The sequence below is a fragment of the Rissa tridactyla genome, chromosome 6 (assembly GCF_028500815.1).
Source record: "Rissa tridactyla isolate bRisTri1 chromosome 6, bRisTri1.patW.cur.20221130, whole genome shotgun sequence".
In the NCBI taxonomy this organism is placed as follows: domain Eukaryota; kingdom Metazoa; phylum Chordata; class Aves; order Charadriiformes; family Laridae; genus Rissa; species Rissa tridactyla.
The window spans coordinates 29,885,991-29,904,115 of NC_071471.1; the positions used below are offsets into that span (position 1 = coordinate 29,885,991).

Sequence of the window (18,125 nt, forward strand, 5' to 3'; positions counted from 1 at the left end):
ATATATATATATATATAAAAAATATTCTATGGAGTGGAGGAGGGTGCCTGTGGCCATCTCACAGGTTCAGCCCTGCCAACGCACAGGGACAGGCCATGTCTCTCTTGCCATGGGTGCTGGCTCCTCCCTGCAGGCAGCCGGGACTGTTGACCCGTGGGACGTGTCGCAGGGATAGAGCTTGGGTGGGAATGCACGCGTGCTGTGGATCCCTGGGGAGCTGTATGCCATGGGCACCCATAAAACCCCCCCGGTGATGGCTCCCAGGCTGTTTTGGGGTGCAAAGGTCTCCCCATCTGGGGCTGCTGCAGTTAGTTATATGCTGTCCCACCCCCAAGGCTTGAAGGCTGGCCGTGGATTTGACCCCTCTGAGCAGGCAGAGCTTGCCCACAGCGATGCCCCCGTGCAGAGGAGCCCCACTCGGCTCCCGGCCGCCGACTGACTCATGCCCGGGCAGGGAGTGGCGGGACCTGCGTCGCACCCCCACCCACGCGAGGGGCGTTGTGCAACCGGCTGCACTGCACAGACGGAGCCAGGTGCTGGTGGGGGGGGTAAGGGGACTGGGGGCAGGGGGGACAGCACTGGTAGGGGGTCCCGGGCCAGGTATTGGTGCTAACTGCCCCCTCCAAGTGGGTGTCAGAGCCCCTTAGCTGGGTTCCCTGAGGTGCCACCTTGCAGCAGCATCAGGAATGGGTTTCCATGCAGATGGAGGAGGACCTCGGTGCCCAGACCCACTGGGTCTAATGGGCATTGGTGCTGCCTGGTCCCCAGGATGCCCTCTGCTCCAGAGCTGGTGGCTTCAGAGGAGAGAACCCACCACACATGGTGAGTCACCTAGCAGGAAGGGCTGCCTTGGCATGGCCATGGGTCCCTCCCCGTAGCAGATGGTACCCAGCCACACCACCTGTGTGCCATGTGCACCCGTGGCTTTGCTCATCTCTAGTCCCCTGGCCCTCTCTGAGCGTGGGGACAGGGAGGTTTGTTGGTGTTGCTGCGGGCATGGCCATGCATAGGAGCTTTGGGTGTTACGTGCCTCAGTTTCCCCATCCAAGGTGTAGCTACCATGGCATGGCAGCCCGGTGGGATGGCTGTCCATAAAGTGAGGTAGGCACAAAACCTTCACCAACTTCTCCACCTTAAATGATGCTGGAGCTGGGCTAGACCCTGTGTAGAAGCAAATGTGTGTTTGCTGCAGTGGCCCCACTGGGTCCCTTTGCACGGCCGGGTGCGCCTGGCCTCTGTCCCTGCTGGAAGGTGACCTACAACCCAGGGCAAGGCCCAGCCCCACCGCCCAATACGGGAACAACCCCCCCAGCCAGCCAGGCTTGCGTGGGCGTTTGCCGCGATGGCACAGATAACCGCTGCACGCAGGTCCCCGGCGGCGGCGCCGGCAGTGCCAGGAGTGGGGCCGGGGCAGGGTTAACACACGGGACCCCGAGGCGGCAGCAGGAGGCTGCTCCTTCCTTCTTCCTCCTTGGTGACCAGCCAACCCCTGCCAGGGGTTATCGGCCAAGCGTGGCAAGGACCCAGCAGTAAATAAGGGGGGGTGGATGGGGGGTGCAGGGCCCAGGACTGACCTGCCCCTCCCAGAGGTGGCGGGGACTCCTGTCCCCCCTTGCCACCCCAGGACCTTTGGGCCAGGTGACTTTGCAGCCCATTGGGTGCTCCTTGGGGGCTGGAGATCCCAACCTTGGGGTGTCAACCATGGGGGTCACCCTGGGAAGGGCCTTAAAATCTCCCATGGTAAAACGGGTGCCCCCCAGCATTAGTGGGTTGCCAGGACTGGGTAGTGGCCACCTCTGTGGCAAGCTGTGAGGACACTGAGCGGTCAGTGCCGCAGGCAGGGCACGTGGCGTCCCTGTCCCCCCCCACCCGGGGGAGTGCTCACCGGCGGAGCCACCCTGTTGCGTCGCTCCCCTGGGACGGGGAGAGCTGCAGCCCTGTCCCTGCCGCCGAGGAAGCACCATGGGGTGCCGGGGCCAGCGGCTGCTCTGGAGCTGGGTGCTGTGGGGGCTCTGGGTGCTGCCAGGTAAGTGCCAGGGCCGCCTGCACCGATGCCGGGGTGGCCGGTACCATCTGGGTGATGGGTGACGGGCTGCGAACAACTCTCCGGCTGCTCGAACACTGCAAGTTCAAGCTCAAGTGCCCAGCCGGGATTTGACCCGTCTCTGCCTGCTGGTGCCATGGCCTTAGCGTGGTCACTCGACTGCGGCAGGGGAAGGGGTGCGGGGAATTGTGGGTCAAATGGGAATTCTTACCTATGGGGAAGGTGCCCGTCTTGCTGTCGGTGTTGGTCCGGCTGTGGGTGCTGGTGCTGGTCTGGCCATCAGCCCCAAGGGCTGGGGGCACCTTGCTCCTGCAGCAGGGAGGAGGCATGGGGGTGATGGGGACCCCAGGCTGTTTTTTCCCTCATCCTGCTCTCACCTACCTGCTCTGCTGCCAGCGCAAGCTGGGGACACACAGGAGCAGCCCCTCGTCCCCGTGCCGGCCCCGGCAGAGCCGGGCAGCATCTCCTCCACGATCGACAGCACCAGCGCCGAGCTGCCTCCAGACCTGGGCATGTGCCAGGCGTTCCCCACCACCGCGGCTGCTCAGCCGGAGCACCCCTCTCCCGCCAGCAGGGCCACCACCTCCGCAGGCAGCCACAGCTCAGGTAAGGCCGGCAGGCAGCTGGCCACTGGCAAGTTCCTGCCGGCTGGGGCCATGGTGGGGTTGATCCAGCTGGGGCCACCTTGTCTCACCCTGCAGGCAGCCTGGTGCCGCAGGTGACGGCGAGAGCACTGGTCCCAGCCAGGACCAGTGGTGAGTAGGGGGGGCTTCCCAGCATGGCAGCTCTCCCCGGGGGTCCATCAACGCGAGGCAGTCCCCAGGCAGGGCCAGGGGCTGGGGTCTCCTCTGCAGGCACTGCCAGCCACCCGACCAGTGTCCCTCCTGCTCCCACCACCCACTGCTTAGCATGGGCAGCTTCTGTTCCTCTCGCCAACAGGGCATGCAGTGGATCTTGCCACGGGTGGTGGTGGTGCTGGACCACCTATAGCCACATTGTCCCCAGCTCCAGGTGTCCCCGCCATAATGGGGACAAGCAAACCACCATCAAACAGCAGCACTGCCCCCAAGCAGGCTGTGGAAGCGTCCAGAGAGGAGAGCATCCCTGGACAACCAGTCCTGGGAACAGCTGTGCCCATGCAAGAGGGGACTGTGGCCAAGCCACCCATGGGTGCTGCCGGTGCTCTGAGAGGTTTGTCCCCAGCAGTGGCACGCGTCCCGGCTGCTCAATCAGTGCTAGGGACAAAAGCATCTTCCTCGGTCAGTGGCAAATTGACGGATGCCAATGAGTTGGTGCAGCTGGGCAATGCTGTCACTGCAGAGAGGACGCCAAGGACATCATGGACCACAGTGCCATCGCCCCCCCAGGATGAGCGCAGCACGGGGAACTCGCCCCCCAGCATCAGCAAGAGCTCTGCTGAGCCACACGCAACCACCATGCTCCTGTCCCATGAAGTCAGGATAGGGCTCGATGAGGCCACCTCACCTTCAGCTACAGCAGCCAGCATCTCTCAGGACTTGGGCAGCCCCATGAAGCTGGCAGCAGCCTCAGCCAGCCCTGCCGCTGGCCTCCCTGGGGGTCCCCCCTACGCAGCCATGGATAGAGCGAGGACGGCAGCCCCACCCTCAGCAAAGGTCACCTTTTCTTCTGCCACCATTGGCATCGGTGAAGCTACAGAGCCAGGGACACGTGCCTTATCCAACGCCGACCACAACACCCTGCAGGACTCCCCTGTGTCCCCCGCTCAGCCGTCTCCATCCCTTTCACCCCAGCTCCCTGGCGGTCCTGTGCCGGGCGCAGGAGAGACACTTTCCCCCAGCTGCGGCGTGGCCCCCAGCACTGCTGGAGATGGGCTGCCTGGAGCCAGCACTGTCACCCACCCCCAGGCCACCGCACTAGCTCCAGGCACACCAGCAATGGCGATGGATGTCACTGCTGCAAAGCACATCCCCACCGCGTCATTCCCAGCTCTGGGAAGCACCAGCGCTGGGCTGCTGCCCGTCAGGGGTGACCCCAGCGCCAGAGCCACAGCAGGCATGGCTTCCCCAGAGACCAAGGCCACCCCAGTGGGGCTCAGCGTGAGGCTGTCCCCCAGTGCAGCTCCCAATGGCCCTGGTGGTCCCTCTCCAGGGCCCTTTGTGCACTCCACGGTGTCTCTGTTCCCCCTGGCCTCCTCAGCAGGCCCTGAGGCCACCACGGCAGAGGTAGCTGCCGGGGGATCCCCTCCAGCCAGACCCAGCGTGTCCACATCCTTGTCCCTCACGGGTGCTGGTGGAGCAAAGCCAGACAGGACCCCTCGCGCTGCTGCTGCACCAACATCTTCCCTCTCTGCATATGGCATCGGGACCGGGCCAGCCGCCCATCCATCCTCCCTCGTTAGCAACACTCCAATTAGTGAAGCAGGGATGGGAACAGCATCGCTGGCCAGAGGCAATGCCGCCACAACTCTGCGGGACACTGGAGCCACACCACCTGTGCCTGATGCATCTCCCAGCCAGCCTGGTCCCACGGTGGGCTCAGCACCCCCAGGAACTGGTGTCACCCCTGGATCCGCACCAGCCCCACAGCTCCAGACTGGGCCCCGACATGGGGCAGCTCTGGGAGCAGAGACGTGGTCACCCAGCACTGCACCAGGCATGAGCACGGCTGTGCCAGGCACCCCGCGGGTACCCAGAGCAGCCAGCATCCCCATGGCATTGCAAGCAGGCATCCACCCTCTCCTGGAAGGCAGTGCCACCACAGGGATGGCTCTGGGGATGTCCCCGTCCACCATCCCCCAAGACATGGCAGCAAGCATTTCCCTACTGTCCCAGGCCACCCCACCACCAGCAATGGGTGCTTCAGGTGACCCCCGCCCCGATGGCAGCACTGTGGGGCAAGCGGTGGAGACAGCGTCCCTGGAGGTGGGCATAGAGAAGAACCCAGGTGCCAGCGCAGTGGGGCCAGCTCCCAGCCACATGATCGTCACTGCTGGACCATCACCAGAGCCACTTGCCCGAGGGACTGATGCTCCTGAAACAAGGCCCCCAGTGGATCTGCCTCTCCTGGCTCCCAGGGGCGGTCGCTCGGTCCCACCAGCTGTGGCTAACACCAGCCCAGCACTGGCCACAGCCAGCCCCCTCCCCAACGCTGCCACAGACAAGACACCCCAGCCTGTGACACCACCACCCGCCAAAAACGCAGTTGCGGAGGGAGGCAAGGGCAGGTCCCAACCAGCAGGAGATGGCAGCACCACACAGGCAAGCTTGACCCTGGCTGAAAACACAAGGGTGGGTGCTGTGACAGGTATCCCCCACAGCGGTGACACTGCCCAGGGGACAGCCCCACCGGTGTCACCCCCTGTCAAAGCCAGCATCGCTCCTCAGCCAAACGTGGCTGCATTGGACCACAGCTACCGCACTGCTGAACCCACCACGGACACGGACACAGGCATGGACTTGGACATGGACGTGGCTTCTCCCACCACAGGGAATGGGGCTGGGGTGGCTGAGCCACGCACCGGTGATGCCACCCCATCAGCACACTCTGCCCCAAGCAGCAAAAGCCCTACGGCAGTGGCCATTGTGGGCATGGTGTCACCCACAGCTCTGGAGACAGCCATAACACCTTCCCCTGGCTTCGCTCACAGCACTGCTGAGACAGATGTCAGTGTGTCCCCTCCTGTCCCCAGGAACACCCATCTGGTGGTGGTTGCACACTCTGTCAACCCCAGCATCGCTGGCCCAATAGTGGGAGTGGGTGATGCTAGTCTCAATAGGGTCACAACACCCCTCTCTGCTGTCCCCAGGAGTGCCTCTGCTCCACTTAGCTCCCATGTCACCCTGAGGCCATCCTCTGAGGCCACCGATAGCACCCACGCCTCACCCTTGGGGGGTCTCAGCCTGGTCACTGAGGACGAGCCCATGGCTGGAGTCTTCTCGCTGGCTGTTGGCCAGACACATGCATGGGAGACTACAGCTGCATCCCAGTCAGGTGCCGGGGGTACCACCGCCTGGGTGGACACCACCCCCTCTGAGAGCGGCGCTGAGAGTGCAGCACCCCCAGCCAGCACCAACAGCACCCATGTGCTTGTCCCCAATGCCACTGGCACAAGCCCAGCCACCACACCAGCTGCCAGCATGTTCCCCAGCGACACCATCCCACCAGCCGCCTCAGCCGACAGGGAGACCTACATGGTGACCAGGGCCACCGCAGCCATGCCATCTGCCACGGCAAAGGCCACCAGCAGTGCCCTGTCCTTTGCTGTAACAGATGACAAGGCAGATGGAGGCAGGCAACCTGTCCCATCCCCAACTGAGGGTACCCCCTCAGTGGAGACAACGGCCGGGTCCCGGGGTGTCCTTGGTCCTAGCCCTGTGGTGGCAGCGCCCAGTTCACCCCTCCCCAGCTTGCATAGCCCAGCAGAGGAGCCAGTGACAGCCCCCTCGTCCCTGCTTGATGTTGGTGCGACTGAGGAGCCAGCAGCCACGCAGACTCCCCCTGAGCCGGCAACAGGCACCACTTCTCCCATGGCCATCAGCAACCGTGCCATGGGACAGGCAGCGAGCACGTCACCTCCTGGTTTTCAGACATCTCTAGGGGCACCTACCTGGGGGGAGAAAACAGCCATCACTGAAAAAAGAACCACCACCATCACAGCAGGGAGCACCACGGCCATCACTGAAGGTACCACCACGGCCATCACTTCAAGGACCACCATGGCTACTACTGCAGGGAGCACCACGGCCATCACTGAAGGTACCACCACGGCCATCACTTCAAGGACCACCATGGCTACTACTGCAGGTAGCACCACAGCCATCACTGCAAGGACCACCACAGCTATTACTGCAGGTAGCACCACAGCCATCACTGAAGGCACCACCACAGCCATCACTGCAAGGACCACCACGGCTATTACCACAGGGAGCACCACAGCCATCACTGAAGGCACTACCACAGCCATCGCTGAAGGCACCACCAGAGCCATCGCTGCAGGGGGCACCATGGCCATCACTGCAGGGACTACCAGAGCCATCACTGCAAGGAGCACCACGGCCATTGCTGCAGAGAGCACAAAAGCCATCACTGCAGGCACCACCACAGCCATCGCCACAGGCAGCGCTATGGCCATCACTGCAGGGACCACCACGGCCATTGCCACAGGCAGCACTATGGCCACCACTGCAGGGAGCACCATTGCCATTACTACAGGGACCACTACGGCCATCTCCACAGGCAGCACCACGGCCATCAGTGCAGGGAGTACCATGGCCATTGCCGCAGGCAGCACTGTGGCTGTTGCACCCACAGCCCCAGTGAGCCCAGCCAAGGAGGCGGGAGGTCTCCCGGTCCCAGGCACCGCAGTACCGGGGAGACCACCAGCCACCACCAGCCCTGTCACAGCCTCAGCTCCTGTCTTTGCGACACAGAACGGACTGGCCACAGTACCAAGCACGTCTTCCCACACCACCGCTGGCCACAGAAATCCTGCCCCTAAGCCAGAATCCACTCACGGGCTTATCAGTAAGTAGATTTTCTTCTCCTCAAAGCAAAGAGCAGGAAGGGGTTGTCAGCCAACCAAGCACCGTGATGGCTGATGGTATGGCCTGACCTGGGGTGACTCATCTGCATTGCACGTTGGGCTGCCAGGTTCGTGGGGAAAGGTGAAATAGGACACCTGAGAGGATCCTATTCCAAATTAACAACTGGGTTAAAAACTGGGTTACAAGCTGTCAGAATGCTGGCCAAGGGGAGTGCAGGCAAAGCATCCTGGCGGCAAGCAGGCGAGTTTGCCCTGGCTGAAGGAAGGATGGAGCAAACAGTCATGGTTTTTCACATTTTCGATTGATCTCCTGCCCGTGGCAGTGCCAGCAGCCTCGCTCTACCCCTTCGGCATGGAGGGAGGGGACCAAGAGTGCATCCAAAGGACGGTGGATTTTAACTCCCCCCTGTTCAAGCCAGAGATTGGGTTCCCCTTCGGGAAGTCGCTGCGGGATGCCCTCTACGTGAGTTCCCCCTCCTTGTTGAGTATGTAATGGATGTGCAGCCTCTTTGGTAGAAAAAAATCCCCATGGAAATAGAGCAGAAACTGAATTTAATCTGGATAATTTTTTTGCAATGTAAAATGGCTGGTTTCTGCTCACCCATGGAGGCTAAAAGCCATCCCAGGAGCTGCCTGGGATCACAGAATGTCAGCAAATAACAAGTTTTGCTGGTTAGTTTACAGATAACGGACAGATCATTTTCCCACCCACGGACAACTATGTGCCCTCTAACCCCAACCCACCTCCCCGGGGCTTCAGTGGCCAGGAACATTTGCCGATGGTGGCTGCCTTTTGGGATGATGCAGATTTCTCCCAGGGTGTCGGCACCACCTGGTATCAGGTAGGAGCCACCAAAGATGTTCTCCTGGGAAATCCCAGCTCCCAGCTCATCCCTTTAACCCTCTCACTTGCCAACCGGCAGGAGTACTCCACCCTCAGCTCTACCCGAGACCCCCTCGTCCATGATGTGGAAGCAAAGATTGAGAAATACCTGAAAACCCCCTACACAGCAAAATGGACCTTGAAGGTGACATGGGAGAAGGCTCCGGCGTACCCATCCCGGCGGGATGACACTCGGGTGAGCAGTGTGGGATCCAGGTGATGGAGGGGACTGTCACCAGAGATGGCCGGGGCAGGGCTGGGCTGCTGCTCTCCCATGGCTTGATGCAGGCGTTTCGGGTCTCACTGCCTCAGCCCGTGCTGCGAGGAGAGCAGGGGATGCTTTGGGGATGCTAAGGGGGTGTCTTGGCTTTCTCCAGACGAACACCTACCAGGCAGTCCTCACCACCGATGGGAACCGTTCCTTTGCCCTGCTGCTCTACCAGGACGGTGGGATGCGGTGGGACTACTCCAAGCTGGCTGCGGGCAACGTGCTGATCGGCTTCTCCAGGTGCTGTGCATGTGTGTGTCTGCGTTTTGGGACAGCAGGGATTTCTCCCAGCACTATGTTGGGACCATCGGAGACATTATCCCCAGGAGAGCCCAGCTCCCACCCCCAGAGCACCCCTGTCCTGTTTTAGCCCTCTCTCCTACAAACCTCAGCAGTTCCCACCCCAACTGCTCTACGGGGAGCGGAGGAGGGTTGTGTTGGAAGGATGACCCCAAACCTCCTCTTTCCACACAGCGGCGATGGTGATGCCCAAAATAACGAGCTGACTCAACAGCCACCAGCTGTCAAGTACCGACCTGACCAGCACAGCGGTGCTGGCACCGGTATGGCACTGGGGGAGCCCCGGGGGGCGGGTGGGGATGGAAGGAGCCATGTGCTCCATGCTGGGAGCATGTCCCCAGCACACGTCCCTGTGAGGCGATGGGCAAGGCTGGCCACCGAGAGCAGAGCACAGGTGTCCTGTGTCCTGCTGTGGCTTGCCGTGGCCACGCCAGCTCTAGAGGGAGCCTGGAGACCTCGTGTGAGGTCAATGTCCAGGGACAGTTGTCCCACGGGATCCCCCTAAACACAAGGCGAGCTGTGCTGTTCTCCGGTTGCTCTCCCAGAGGTGCGCGGGCTGTGGATATACAGGCTGGACAGTCTCTCCCGGGTGAACTACAGGCTGCGGTGCCTGGCGTGGCTGGACACAGAGCCAGCGCCGGACGCCTGGAACAGCCAGCTGCCACCATGCCCCTGCTCCCAGCCCCAGGCAGAGCTGGACCCCCGCTACCGCCGGAGCAGAGGTGCCATGTGCGGCCCCCCAGGGCCAGCCACAGGGTGGGAGGATGGCAGGGGGTCCCCTCCTCCTCTGGGGGTGGCTGTGATCTCCCCCTGACAATTTCAGATCCGACGAATGCCTCCTTGAGGATGCTGCGCACTGCATCCCCCAGCCCAGCTGGCGCTGGGGTGCGGTGTCTGTACCAAGATGGGAGCTTGCTCGAAGGCTGGCAGGAGAGGGCATGGAGCCTCCCCATCCACCCCACCGCTGGTAAGCAGGCAACGGGGCTCCCTCACCCTAAAACACCCCCAGCACCGGGAGCCCTGCAGGCGCAGCGGGGACCCCGACACCCCCCAAGTGCCCGCCCGCCTTCCTCCACAGACAGGGAGCTGGAGGCATTCGACTGGTGCTGCCGGCACGTGGGGAAGCCCGTCTTCTGCGACAGGTTTGCTGAGAAGAGACCGAGGGTCGGCTGCGAGGGATACGTGCCGCCCACACCTGGTGAGTCCCCAGGGCTCTGCCTCCTCTGTGCCAGGGTGCTGCATGGGTGGCACGGCCGTACGCAGACCCATGCATGAACCACGCTTCTCAGCATCTTGGTGGGGACTGACGAGTCCAGCTCAGCACCGGGGTCTGCTCTCCTCCGTGCAATGAAACCAGTATTTGCTTTTCTTCCTCCCCCCAAAACGACTCCATCGCCTTTGGACCCCAGCTGGCGCCTTCGGGGACCCCCACATCACCACCCTGGATGGACTCACCTACACCTTCAATGGGCTCGGGGACTTTGTCCTGCTGCTGGCCAGTGGTGCCCAGACCAGCTTCGTACTGCATGGGCGCACAGCCCAGACTGGCACGGCCCAGGCCACCAACTTCGTGGCCTTCGCTGCCCAGTACATCTCTGCCACCACCACAACAGTGAGTAGGAGTGACCTGGGTATCTTTGAGCTTCTAATGGGAGACAACCCTCTGGTATGTTGGGCATCGCCTCTGGATCACCTACAAGTGGCTGGGATCCAAGGAGCATCCCCTCTCCTCTTCCTGCTACCTCCCACGATCCCAGCAAAATGCTAAGAGCAGTGGGTTGGACTAAGACTAATGAGACGCAGCTCTTGCAAGCTGGCCAGCAAGAGCCTGGAGCTCTGCAGGAACTCAGTCTGCTCCACCCTCTTCATTGCACACCCTTTGCCTTGACCATCAGTCTCCTCTGGACACTTTAGCACAAGCACGTACTCTTCCTTGCTTTGCAGAATTGCTCCCCACACTTGTCTCAGTAAGCAAAATCTGGTTGTCACCAGAAGTAGCTGCTGAGCAGCCTGAGGAACCTGGAGCCCACTGGCATAGCTCTCCACACTGCCACAGTGGTGGCCTGTGCATGCCCCGTGCCAGCAGTGATGGGGGGCAGCTTGCTGTCCTCTCTGTGCAACCGTCAAAGCTGCTTTATCGTGTGTTTGCTGGGGTGAAGAGCACACCAACAGAGCCCCCAGGGCTGAGCCTCGCTGCTGGGCCTGGAGGAAGACAGGGTTTACCTCGAGTGTCCCCAGCATTGGCGGGATGTCAGGAAGGGACAAACAGAGGGGCTGACTTGGACATCCATTGTGATTTGCAGGTTGAGTGGACCTTGGGGAGCCAGGGTGAAATCCAAGTCCTCCTGAACAAGGAAACCATCCAGTTTTCCTATTCCCAAGGTGAGCAGGACGTGCTGTTAAATGTATCTGGGGGGGATGATAAGGGGTGTCCCCCATCCCTGCCCAGCGTGAAGGCAGCCACCCTGAGGTCCATCCAACAGCTCCCACGTGCACCCGGTCTCTGACTTGGCTGGGGTGGATGGGGAGCGCTCCCCTCCCCGAATCCAGGGGCATCAGTTCAGACCCCAGCCTTGCATGGACTCTCCCTCTGCAGACATGGGTGCCGAGGTGTACTACAGCCCCGGTGTCTTGCTGGTCAATGCCTCCTCTGTCACGGCCGTCTTTGATGGGGCCATCGCCATCTCAATCTCGGCCGCCTCCAGGATCCTCAGTGTGGTCTGCAGCCTGCCTGATCAGTACCGCAACAGCACCAAGGGCCTCCTGGGTGAGGACTTCTGGCATCATACAAAGCCCCCTTCCCACCCTAAAGCAGGCTGGAAAACACTGAGGGAACATGCTTGTGAGGGCAGGGACCCCTGGGGCTAAACTAAACACTGGCCAGCACCAGAGTGGAGGTCAACCCCGGCATGGGGGACTCCAGTCTTCTGGTGATGCTCCACCAGGTGTGTGGGACCACGATCCTGCAAACGACTTCCAGATGCCAAACGGTACCAGCATCCCTGTGAACAGCAGCGAGGAGGAGATCTTCAGCTACGGGATGACCTGTGAGTCTAGGCTCTGGATCCACCTTGATGATCCCCCTGTTTCTGCACCTTCTGGCCAGGCTTTGGCTGGAGACATTTAGACACTTGCCTGAGCAAAAGTGATGCTAGTGAAGCCCTTTGGCCTCTTTGCTCTTCTTGTGAAAATGAGCCCTAAAATATAACAAACCTTAAAAAACCAAGGCCGTACCCATGTGTGCTCTCTTGCAGGGGCTGTTGGAGAGCACGGCCTGTTTGCTCAGCCTCTGGACTCACCGGTAATGAACTTCACACCCTTCTTCTTGTCTCGGCTGCGGCAGGAGAATGAAAGTGAGTACCAGCTGGCAGCCTCGCAGTGCCACGGCAGCAAGGAGTGCATCTACGATTCACTGAGCACAGGGGACATGGCCCTGGGTCTGGCCACCCAGAGCCTCGCAGCTGACTTCCAGCAGAAGAAGACAGTACTCAGTAAGTGGAGCAGATCCTCACCTCCAAGAGGGCATGGCTTGGGTACCTGGGCAGTGCCCTGCTCCCTCCCTGGGCTCTCTTGCGCCACGTGAGGCAGGAGAGAAGTCACCAAGATCTTGGAGCTGCTTTGCCCAGCTGACTGGTCTCCAAGCCTAGGAGATGCCACCAGCAGAGTAGTTGCCACCAAGGCCTCTGAGTTGCATTGCCCGGCTGGCTGGTCTCCAAGCCTGGGAGATGCCACCATGCTGTGCAACATGAGGGCCTTGATGGTAGGCGGTCATGGCAGCATCTGCCTGGGGTCCCATCCTCACCAGGAGGGACTCAGAGCCCCACGTGTGCCAAGGTCGCATAGGAAAAAAAAAACAGCTGCGTGCTGGGCTGCTCTTTCCTCAGACGCCTTCCCTCCTGTTATCACCGGTGACGAGTCGCTCACAGCCTTCAGGACAGAACGGGTCAGCAGGCAGTACCATGCCACTGGGGTGGGCGCACGCTTTGTCCCCCACCTCTCACCAGAGCTCAACATAACAGGTAAAAAAGGGGAGATGGGGCAGCTGGGACGGAGTCAGGGGACACCGGCCACCCAGCCCACCTCTGCCACCTCCTCTAACTCCCACCTCCCCCCGTGACAGAGAGCGGCACCCTGACGTGGGACCCCCGTGGGACGGCCCCGCTCACCATCAACCTGGAGGCTGTCGGGTCCAACAACGTCTCTGCCCTCCTCCAGCTCCGCTTCACCCTTTGCAACTGCAGCAGGAGCCAGGAGTGCGACTACAGCAACACCGTCATCCTCAGGGCGTCCTCTCTGCAGGTAGCGTGCCGGAAAGCTCCTCTGGTGCCACACCATGACTGTCCCCATGCCAGCCACACTCTGTCTAACCATTCTCCGCATGTCCCCTAAGCCAGTGTCACTGTCCCCTTCCCAGCTGGCAGCCTGCAGGTGCGAGGGTGGCTACTCGGGTTCCTTCTGCCAGGACCCTCCAGACCCCTGTGCCCAGGGATGCTTCCCCGGCGTGGGCTGTGACTCCCAGACCGGCTGTGGCCCCTGCCCAGCTGGCCTGACTGGCGACGGGCGGCACTGCTCAGGTGACAAGGGCTCGCCATGGCCACCAGGAACCTGGGGTGCCCGCGGGACCCCGGTGGAGGTGTTTCTCCTGGTACCATGCTGCATTGCCTCGGCAGATATCGACGAGTGCGCGCAGGGGACGGCGTGCCCAGGGAATGCCACCTGCATCAACACGGTGGGCAGCTACGCCTGCTCCTGCCCGACCGGCGAGGAGGGTGAGTACGGGCATCCTGGCGGGCATGGTCCTCATTCCCATCACCCCCAGACCTTGGTGGAACCATGGGACCCAAACTGGCCAGAGAGGAGAGGAGGGAGAGCTGGCTGAGCTCTGTACCCAAGCCCTTGCTGTCCTTAACAGAAGGGACCAGAGCCCAGCCGCTCCTCGTGCTGCCAGGCTGCAGATCTCACTAATCTGCTGGGAAGGGAAACTTTTCCCGTGCAATTTTTCTCTTAGAAAAAAACCAACGCAATCTTATCCCATCAAAGTTCAAATGCACATGTGGAGGCTGGGGGGGGCCAAAACCAAATCCTGCTTTCGGATGGTTGTGGTGGGGTGGGGGTGATGGGTTTTTGCTCCTGTTCTAATGCAGCAGGCTGGGATTTCACAAGGGCAAAAGGCTCCAGCTGGGCTTTTTCTTGAGGATCTGAATTTATACTAAAAATCCTAACGCATAAAAAAAAAACCCAAAACTCGGAAGAAAGAGGAGCTGAGGATGGGTCAGTGCACTGGGGCTTGTGCCTCCACCTGACCCGGGCTCCCCGTCCCGCAGGCGAGTGGCCAGGCTGCGGCTCAGCCTGTGGCTCCCACTCCTGCCCTGAGGGCTACTGTGGCAACTGGGGTCGCTGCCGCCTGCACCCCGTCACCTGCACCCCCTCCTGCACCTGCCCCCCGGCTTTCACCGACCAGCGGTGCCTGGTGGCGGGGGGGGATTTTCGGCCGCTGCCCAGCACAGGTGAGTGCCGGTGCCTGGTGACCCCCAACCCCGCTCACCCCAGTCCTGGGATGCCAGAGCCACCCCTGTGGCTTCCCCCCATCCCCGCAGATCTCCCCCGGAGAAGCGTCCGTCTGCGGGTCAGGACATGGCAAAACGCCACTGACGGCGAAGTCAACAGCACCGTACGTCGCCGGAGGGGATGGGGTCAGGGAAGAGGACCCATTGGCACACTGGACAACATGGCAGCTTGGGGTCCATGCCTCCCTGCACCCCCCCTCTCCCGTGGGATCCCTGGTGATCCAGCGGATCCGCAGTGCCGGAGGGAGGCAGTGCCAGCCGTGTGATGCTGGCTGTGGCCGTGGCCATGGGCCAGGTCCCCGACACATGAACGAAAGGCCAGAGCAGCCCCTGGGGCTCGGCCACGGTGCCTGCGTTGTCCTTCAGCCTCCCCCTGCACTGGTGCTGTCCTGCCCTCCCCTAACACCCTCCCGCTCCCCCCGCCACAGGTCTCGGCCATCCTGGGCTCCCTGGAGGTAAAGGCTTTCCAGAGCAACACCAACATCACCCAGACGTGAGTCGGATGTGGGATGGCCCCTTGCTCACGCCAGAGAGCCGGCGGGCAGGGCTGGGCATGGGGCCACAGGGTTTGGGATACAAGGGCATTTTTCACCACCCCAGTGCATATTTTTCCACACAATGGCACCTTCCATCTCCTGCTTCATCCCTTCTTTACCACCCCCCAAGTGGGGAAACTGAGGCAGGCAAGGCTTCGTCACTCTGAGATGCAACAGCAGCTCCACCAGCAGCTCCATCCTTTCCCTGCAGGACAGACAGCGATGGTTTCACCTTCACGGTGGTGTCCGAGTTTGCCTACAGCAGCCGTGGCATCGTCATCCAGTTCCTGAACGAGGAGCTGCTGGGGGCCATCACCATTGCCTTCAATGGGTGGCGGGGGCGGCGGGAGGCGAGTGCACCCCTCCGCTTCCAGCGCCTGCACCGGGACAATGTCACTGACCTGGTGAAACGTGAGTTGCTCCCAGCACTGAGCTGGGGAGCCCGGGAGGAGCACCCCACTATCCCCATTGTCCCCATCACCCTGTGTGCTGTGGGGTTCGGGTACCACTTGTGGGGGAGGTGGGCGGGCAGGAGTCCCCATCCCAGGCATGAAACCAGCTCAGGGAGACCTGAGGAAGCATCAAGGGCTGACGCTGCCACGTGGCCGAACCCATGTAATCCCTCACCAGTGACCGTGGCTGAGCTGAGGAGCTATTTCCCTTGTGGTCTGTATGGCTACAAAGGCTACCGGCTCCACTACGGAGGGACCATCGGTTTCGTCTGCATGTCCCCTTGCAAGATGGGCTACTGCCAGCATGGTGGCCAATGCCAGCACCTGCCAGAGGGGCCTATGTGCAGGTAGTTGTGGCTTTGGGGACAAACAAGGCAACTGGTCACGGCCACATCTCCCCATGGCATGACCGCTCCTCCTTTCCCTTCCACAGCTGCCTCCCCTTCTCCATCTTCTCCCCCGGCGGCACCCGGTGTGAACAACTGGCCATCAGCCTCGCCGCCTTCCTCGGCATCTTGCTGGGAGCCCTGGCTCTGCTCTGCCTCCTGTTCGCCACCGCCTGCCTGGCTGCGCACCTCTGCCGCCGGCACTGGCACCGGGGGTGAGCTGTGGGCTGGACCTGCACAGGGGTGGGTGCTGAGGGTGCGGCAGGGAATGGAGGGTGGGTGCCAGGAAGAGCTTTGCCAGCCTGAAAAACTGGTGGAAAATCCATCTCTGGAAGGTCCACCACTAGTGGGACCTGTCTTGCCCAGGCAGGGGGAGCCTGCCCTGGGGACCTGGGGAAGGGGCTGAGCCCAGTGGTCTTTTAGCATCTTCCAGCCCCGTTCCCAGTCATCTGCTGCTCAGGGGTGTGGTAAGGTCAATGGGTTGAACATTACTTTCTCTTTTCCCCCATGTCAGGGAATATTTGCATTTCTTCCTCATCTCACCCAGGGCTTAGTTACAGATGGGCTTTCTATTTATTTTTAATTTGAATACCACCCAAATGGTTTCCACTGCAATTCACATTGCTCTGGAAAGAGTTGATCTGTAGCAAGAAAAAGGTGGTTGCGGGCTTGGACCTTGCTCTTCCGTAGAGCAGGCAGTTAGCAGGGTGGAAGCACCAGCATCGCTTTCCCTTCTCCCCAGCCCTTGGTCCTGGCATGGCATCCATGCCTGGAGGAAGCTCAGCCCCTCCAGGCCCTCCATGCCGGTCAGGGCTGGGTCCTGCCCCAGCTGCCAGCTCCAAGCTCTCCGGGAAGCGCCTCCGTTCGTTTGCACTTGTGGCAAGGCGAGAAATTGTGTGTGTGCAGCAACTGGGGCTTCTCCTCCTCTCGTAGCCTCATCTTGCCCCCACACTCAGTCACTGCTCCCCACTCCCGCCTGATCCAGGCGCCAGGACCAGGCAGGGGCTCTCCCAGCCCCCCCTGACATGTCATCCTCTTTCTGTTCCTCTCCTCTTAGGGCCAAGGAGAACTTCTGGAGGCCACGGCCCTTCTCCTGTGAGTACATCCCTGCGAAAACCCCCACCCTAGTTCTGCTTCACCCTGGTCGTCTTCAAGCTCTGCTCATCTTCCCTGCTCCAGCTCTGATGACGGCAGGAGAGCGGACAGAGTCCCCTTGCTCCCGTTCCCTGGGAAGGCACTGGGAACTGCAGCTCCAGGCCATCGACCCCTCAGTCCAGGTCTGCCCAAGGGTTATCGTCCCCAATGGGGGGGTCAGGGTGGGGGACTGCGGGCTGGGGACTGATGTCCTGTCCCCATGCCTCAAAGATGCTCGGGAGCCATGCCTCGTCCCGGAGCATCGCTGATGCTTTGGCTGGTGCTGGGGTCCGAGCTCATTGTGAAGAGCGGAGCCCATGCAACGCCGACAGCACAGCATGGCCTGTTCCTCCTTTATAGATAAGGATCCAGAGACCCCACGTCAGGCCTCTGAGCCAGCCCCCCGAGCAGCCCTAGCCTGCCACCACTCCCGTCCCGGGACCCCCAGCTCACGGAGGAGCCGGCCGCTGCTGCTGGTCCCACCGCCCGCTCTCGGGGTCTCCGGCATCGGCGCCTGCATGGAGACAGGGGGCAGGAACCTGCCTTTTGCAGTCTGGTCTTTGTGGGAGGATTCACCCTGGAGGAGGTGATTTTTTGAATGAAAAATATCGGGTGGCCAAAGCAAGAGGATTTCACCTTCCCCTGAAGACCTGCAGAGGCAACTGGAATAGTCCTTGAGCATGTCTGCACTGGGGCATGCTCTAGTGCAACATAACAGGGCCCAGCAGAGCCACTGAGAGCAGAGTCAGGTGGGGCAATGCATCTATTGTAACCCATTAGGAACAAAATAGAATAAACCAAAGATGATGGCATGATGCTGAGTAAGGTGCCTGCACCCCATGTTGCCCCCACGCCAGCCCTGCTTCCCTGTCGCCAAGCTTTCCGCTGGTCTCATCCACAGGACCAAAGAGAAGATGGATGTACCTTTTTTTCGTGGCTCCATCCCCTCATTCCCCCTGTGAAGCTGCAACTCTCCCCCTCACTGCTGTCCCCAGGCATCGCTCGCAGTAGCTCGGATCACGCAGGTCGGG

At 61.4% G+C, this 18,125-nt stretch overlaps 1 protein-coding gene across 1 annotated transcript; it reads left to right on the forward strand.

Annotated features, from left to right (window-relative positions):
• Window positions 1–1,962: 1,962 nt before the first annotated feature.
• On the forward strand, window positions 1,963–17,833 carry MUC4 (mucin 4, cell surface associated). The gene is made up of 30 exons (XM_054205387.1): window positions 1,963–2,026; window positions 2,441–2,650; window positions 2,746–2,799; window positions 2,984–7,549; window positions 7,892–8,031; window positions 8,246–8,410; window positions 8,492–8,647; window positions 8,829–8,959; window positions 9,194–9,282; window positions 9,565–9,741; window positions 9,843–9,986; window positions 10,098–10,217; window positions 10,429–10,631; window positions 11,323–11,401; window positions 11,616–11,786; window positions 11,965–12,066; window positions 12,274–12,510; window positions 12,904–13,038; window positions 13,140–13,318; window positions 13,434–13,593; window positions 13,690–13,788; window positions 14,344–14,526; window positions 14,617–14,690; window positions 15,015–15,079; window positions 15,334–15,533; window positions 15,753–15,921; window positions 16,008–16,175; window positions 17,018–17,055; window positions 17,140–17,237; window positions 17,455–17,833. Exons 1-30 carry the CDS (start codon window positions 1,963–1,965, stop codon window positions 17,509–17,511), a joined length of 8,433 nt encoding a protein of 2,810 aa, XP_054061362.1. The 3' UTR covers window positions 17,512–17,833.
• The last annotated feature ends 292 nt before the right edge of the window (window positions 17,834–18,125 follow it).